This window comes from Drosophila biarmipes, chromosome 2L (genome assembly GCF_025231255.1).
Source record: "Drosophila biarmipes strain raj3 chromosome 2L, RU_DBia_V1.1, whole genome shotgun sequence".
Taxonomy (NCBI): domain Eukaryota; kingdom Metazoa; phylum Arthropoda; class Insecta; order Diptera; family Drosophilidae; genus Drosophila; species Drosophila biarmipes.
Window position 1 is genome coordinate 4,018,722 of NC_066612.1, and position 4,409 is coordinate 4,023,130.

General features: G+C 42.1%; 2 protein-coding genes across 6 annotated transcripts; both read left to right on the top strand.

Annotated features, from left to right (window-relative positions):
- Nucleotides 1-524: 524 nt before the first annotated feature.
- On the top strand, nucleotides 525-1,067 carry LOC108036065 (cytochrome c oxidase subunit 7A1, mitochondrial). 2 transcript variants are annotated; one of them, XM_017112009.2, is made up of 3 exons: nucleotides 525-620; nucleotides 752-819; nucleotides 876-1,067. In XM_017112009.2, exons 2-3 carry the CDS (start codon nucleotides 775-777, stop codon nucleotides 1,017-1,019), a joined length of 189 nt encoding a protein of 62 aa, XP_016967498.1. In that variant the 5' UTR covers nucleotides 525-620; nucleotides 752-774; the 3' UTR covers nucleotides 1,020-1,067. The 2 variants fall into 2 exon arrangements, with proteins under 2 accessions (XP_016967498.1, XP_050741303.1); XM_050885346.1 differs by having other exon boundaries at nucleotides 585-687.
- A 136-nt stretch (nucleotides 1,068-1,203) lies between these two features.
- On the top strand, nucleotides 1,204-4,119 carry LOC108036150 (coiled-coil domain-containing protein 28B). Of its 4 annotated transcripts, none has more exons than XM_017112139.3 (4): nucleotides 1,204-1,441; nucleotides 1,527-1,773; nucleotides 3,224-3,301; nucleotides 3,373-4,119. In XM_017112139.3, exons 1-4 carry the CDS (start codon nucleotides 1,319-1,321, stop codon nucleotides 3,594-3,596), a joined length of 672 nt encoding a protein of 223 aa, XP_016967628.1. In that variant the 5' UTR covers nucleotides 1,204-1,318; the 3' UTR covers nucleotides 3,597-4,119. The 4 variants fall into 4 exon arrangements, with proteins under 4 accessions (XP_016967628.1, XP_016967630.1, XP_016967626.1 ...); XM_017112141.3 differs by having other exon boundaries at nucleotides 1,206-1,441; nucleotides 3,376-4,119; XM_017112137.3 differs by having other exon boundaries at nucleotides 1,207-1,441; nucleotides 2,921-3,301.
- Nucleotides 4,120-4,409: the final 290 nt, after the last annotated feature.

Consider the following 4,409-nt stretch of genomic DNA (forward strand, 5'->3'; position numbering starts at 1 on the left):
AGACGCCAAATCGCCGCCTACGCCGCCTGAGCGCCTGCTGAAAAATTCACAAAAAGCCAAAATAGCGCGGAACACACAATTTTTTCTCGAACGGCGAATCACGACGCAACTCTAAAGTCCGGCAGTTGCGATTTAAAAATTCGAGTTAATTGGGGGAATTTCGAATGGGGAAGATGGTTCTGTATAAAAATACAATATTCTTTGTTTTTACTTTAATTAATTTTACTTTAACGCAAGCAATTAGTTTAAGAAAAGGTTTGCTTTTAATGAATTTAGTTATTCGTCGCACTTTTGAATTAGTAACGTATTTTGCAGCCCGCCAAATTCAAAATTTGACTTAACCTAGGGGAAAAGGTAGAAAAGAAGGGAAAGAAGAAATAAATCATAAATAATAATAAAAAAATGGGAAAAAATAAAGCACAAATATTTTAAGAAAGCGCAATAAATATTATTTTTATTTATTAATTTATTTTATTTATTTCTTCTACTTGACAACTCTTTGATTGCATTTCTCTTGCATTCCCTTTTGCTTAAAATCATCTGTGAATAATTCTATTTTTATCTGTTACAAGAAATTGCAGCAAGTCAATTGCAATTCGTTAATTCTCGCACTTTTGGAGGTGAGTGTTTTTTAAGCATAAAATCAAGGAGAACATAAAAAACAAGTTTATTTTAAATTTTAAAAAAGTAACTAGAACAATGATTTGAATTTTATAAATAAATAATGTTGGTGATTTTTTATGTTCAACAGTTACATAACAGACCTAAGCAAAAATGGCTCTGCCCGATGGTCTTTCCAACAAAATGAAGGTTTTCCAGGTGAGTTGCAGAGCCCTAAAACTTAATATATCTATAAAAACTCATGTATTTTATAGGCCGTCAACGAATTGCCCGTTTTTCTGAAAGGCGGACCAGCGGACAAGGTTTTGTTTGGCCTAACAGCTGGCCTGTGCGGCGTGGGCATCCTCAGCTTCATCCACTTGGTCTACACAATGGGTTTCACCAAGAAGAAGGCTTAAATTAAGCTAAAAAATGTTGCTTTGATTAAATACAGTTTTAACTAATTACACATGTCTTTTTTTATTTCAAATCAAAAGAACCGCCTTAATAGTATTTCCAAAAATGTAATAGAGCCACACTGTTCTACTTAACAAATTTCAGTAGAGCAACACTGTTTGGCTGCCACGCAATTGTGAGCTTGGTATTTTACTCAACTACGGCCACACTGTTTTTGGGTGGAAAATAAAAACAAAGAAAATCCATCTTTCCCAGCAGAATTTAGAATTTATTACACATTTCAACGCCAAAAGCCAGCCAAATGGAGCCCAACGATGAGGTGGTCGAGCGCCAGAAGCTGGTCAACGACGTCGAAACGGAGGAGGAAGCCCAGAGCCAGAGTGCCCCCAAATCAGCCACCCCAGCCTCGCCCGCCGTACCAAATGTAAGATTGCCCCACTCCCACTCCACCGGGGATTCTGTTGACTCTGGGTATAGAAACTACAGTTGCCCCCTCCCTTCCCTTGCAGATCAAGATCAAGGGAATCTCCAGCGGGGAGACCACGCGCAGCAGAAACTCAGCCTCCTGCTCCATCGAGCGCACGATATCCGAGAAGGAGAAGGACAACAAAAGCCAGGGTCAGGGCCAGGCGGCCACCAAGGTGACATATGTGAACGAGCGGCGGCCACGCCCACAGGCGCATGCGGGGAGTGGCGGCGGCGGCGGCGGAGACGAGAGATTCGAGTTCAAGACACGGCCGCGCAAATTGCTCAAAGGTGGGTGCAGCCACAAAGGCCACTTACTCATCGTTCTCCCCCTTTTTGATGCCTTTCAGTCGCTGTGGATCGCGGCTTTGGCTTCAGCTGGGAAGTTTGGGTGTTCGGTTTTATTGACAGTAGGAAGTAGCATTAAAGAACCGGAAGAAAAGCATAACAAATATTTTCCCATGCTCACTCTTCTCTCACGATTGCTAGTTTACCCTAAGCTTGTTTTGTTTACTTATCATTTAAATGTTATCACTTAAATGTTCTTCAGCTTAAACTTCCCCCTACATATGAAAGAATTTACTTCCCTCCAAGAAAAAATTCATATCATATTTTCAATATCAATTAATACATTTTTATATATTTTACTTTCTTTGGAAAACAAATTCACAAAGCAATATTGAAAATATGATTTAATACACATTTACATTATTGTATGTATCTTTAATATTAATTTAAACTTGTACATCAGCTTCTCACTTCCAAATTATATAAGAAACAAATTTCCTCAATCCTTTACCCATCCTTTAATTGTATATTTCACAAACGGCCTAATAATGCTCCCTAAATGCTAACGAACTGCCTAATTGCCGGCTATCACGGCCTCCACTGACCTTGGCCAGCCATGACGCACTTTTCCAGTGTCCATATGGCCGGAATACATTACATTCCCCATTCACAGCCCATATAGACACGTGCCCCACCCGAATCGCCCGCACACAGACACTTTGATAGGTGGTTATAATTTCAATAATTGAAATTACAAGCCTCTCGCCACCCCATGCGAAAATCGAAAAAGTAACAGCCTGTGGCAGGACTTTTCCTTTTGCTGGCTGCCAGCTTTCCCAATCGGTTCAGTTCGCTTGGCAGCAGTTGTGGTTCGGTTGTTAAATATTTTAAAAAGTGCTTAAATTATTTATTGAATTTTTTAAATACCATTTCTTGTATTTTCTAAAAATTAGTTTGTTTCTATTAGTTTAAAATATGTTTTTCTTGTGTTTCCTTGATTTAGATAAGTTGTGCTTTTTGTATTAGGTATTATTATTTTGCAATTGATTTCCCAGTTTGGTTACTTATGATTTCTTAATTTGTTATTACTTATTATTTGTACTTGCATATCCCCACCATTTATTTGTTGACCATGCCATGCCGGGACAAGATCGTGACCCATTGGAGCCCACGCACAGTAGTGCCAACAGCCTGAATGCCATCACCTTGGTGAGCAGCGAGTGGCTCTCGCCTGATCCCACAACCACGAACAACAACACCACCCACACCCCCAAGAACAACAACAACAATGATAGCACAAAACCCAACAATAACAATCAAGCGAGTAATAGCAATCAGAACACACCGCGATCGCAGCGCCGCAAGAATGCCCCAGCTGCGATGCCAAGTGCCAGTGTCCACAGCGCCAAGTTCGACGATCGCCCAATAAAACACCATTCCTTTGTCTCCGAAGTTCCCGATGTGAAGCACATGGAGCGAGCCCTGCTAGGACTGCTGGATGATTTCCACTCCGGCAAGCTGAAGGCTTTCGGTGAGTTCTTAGATTCTATAGCATTCATATCAAAACTTAGCTAATCCTCCTTCGCTTCTCCTCCTCCCAAGCAGGTTCCGGCTGCACCATGGACCAGATGACCAAGATCCGCGAGCAGCAGGAGAGCCTGGCCAAACTGCATTTCGAGCTGGCTGCCGCCGAGGAGGACTCCCTGGAGCACGGCAACGAGTTCAACACCAACAAGGCGCAGGAGAACATGCTGCAGCTGATGCAGCGCCTGGAGCAGCTGTCCATTTCCATCGAGCAGCTGCAGACGAGCCACACGGGTCTCTGAGACTCGGCCCAGCCGCAGGCCTGGGATCAACGCCTGCTCTGGCTCTGAGCACATCGCAAACTATCGGAGCTAAGCAAACACCAAAACGGAAATGGGAAACCTTTGGATCTGGGAGTTTTACACGAGATTGGCGGGCGATCATCTGGGATTTTGTGTATATATTTTAAGTTGTACGCTTAAGTGGGTGGACTCGATGGGCTTCTTACTGCTAAATAGTTTAGCAAACTCGCAGTGATTGTGAAACTAATTTAGATTGTCTTCGCATAGCCATAGCAATAGCATTAAATTATAATAGACGGGCGCCAGCGGCGGTGGTGCTAAAATGATTCATTTACATTACACTTCGATTTGATAATTGCGTGCTGCAGGCTGTCAGGCTGTCAGGCCTTGATTACGATGAAGAATCTGTTCTGCTTATTGTTTGTTATAGTTATTTGCAATATATATAGAAACACCCAATCATATACATGTACGAAACTCGGAACCTATTAAAGTTATCATTTTTATAATGCATATAAAGTGATTCGCCGAGGCAGTGTTTACTTTGTGACTGGAAGTCCCCAGAGGCGATGAATAATACTTGGTTAACTTTTTATTTGCTTGCTAGCTATATTTAAGTTGCAAATGATTTATTTTATGAGAAATTCGTAGAAGTATTTTTAATATTCCAATCACTGTTTTTTGTGGCGCTTGCAGTGACCAGCCCGGGGTTCTAAGGAAACGGAATTCCCCACAGTCGACCGTCCCCATTCCGCGGATTATCGGGGGCTCGGACTTGGGTTCTCGAAGACGCCCACCGCGGATTCCGTTCTG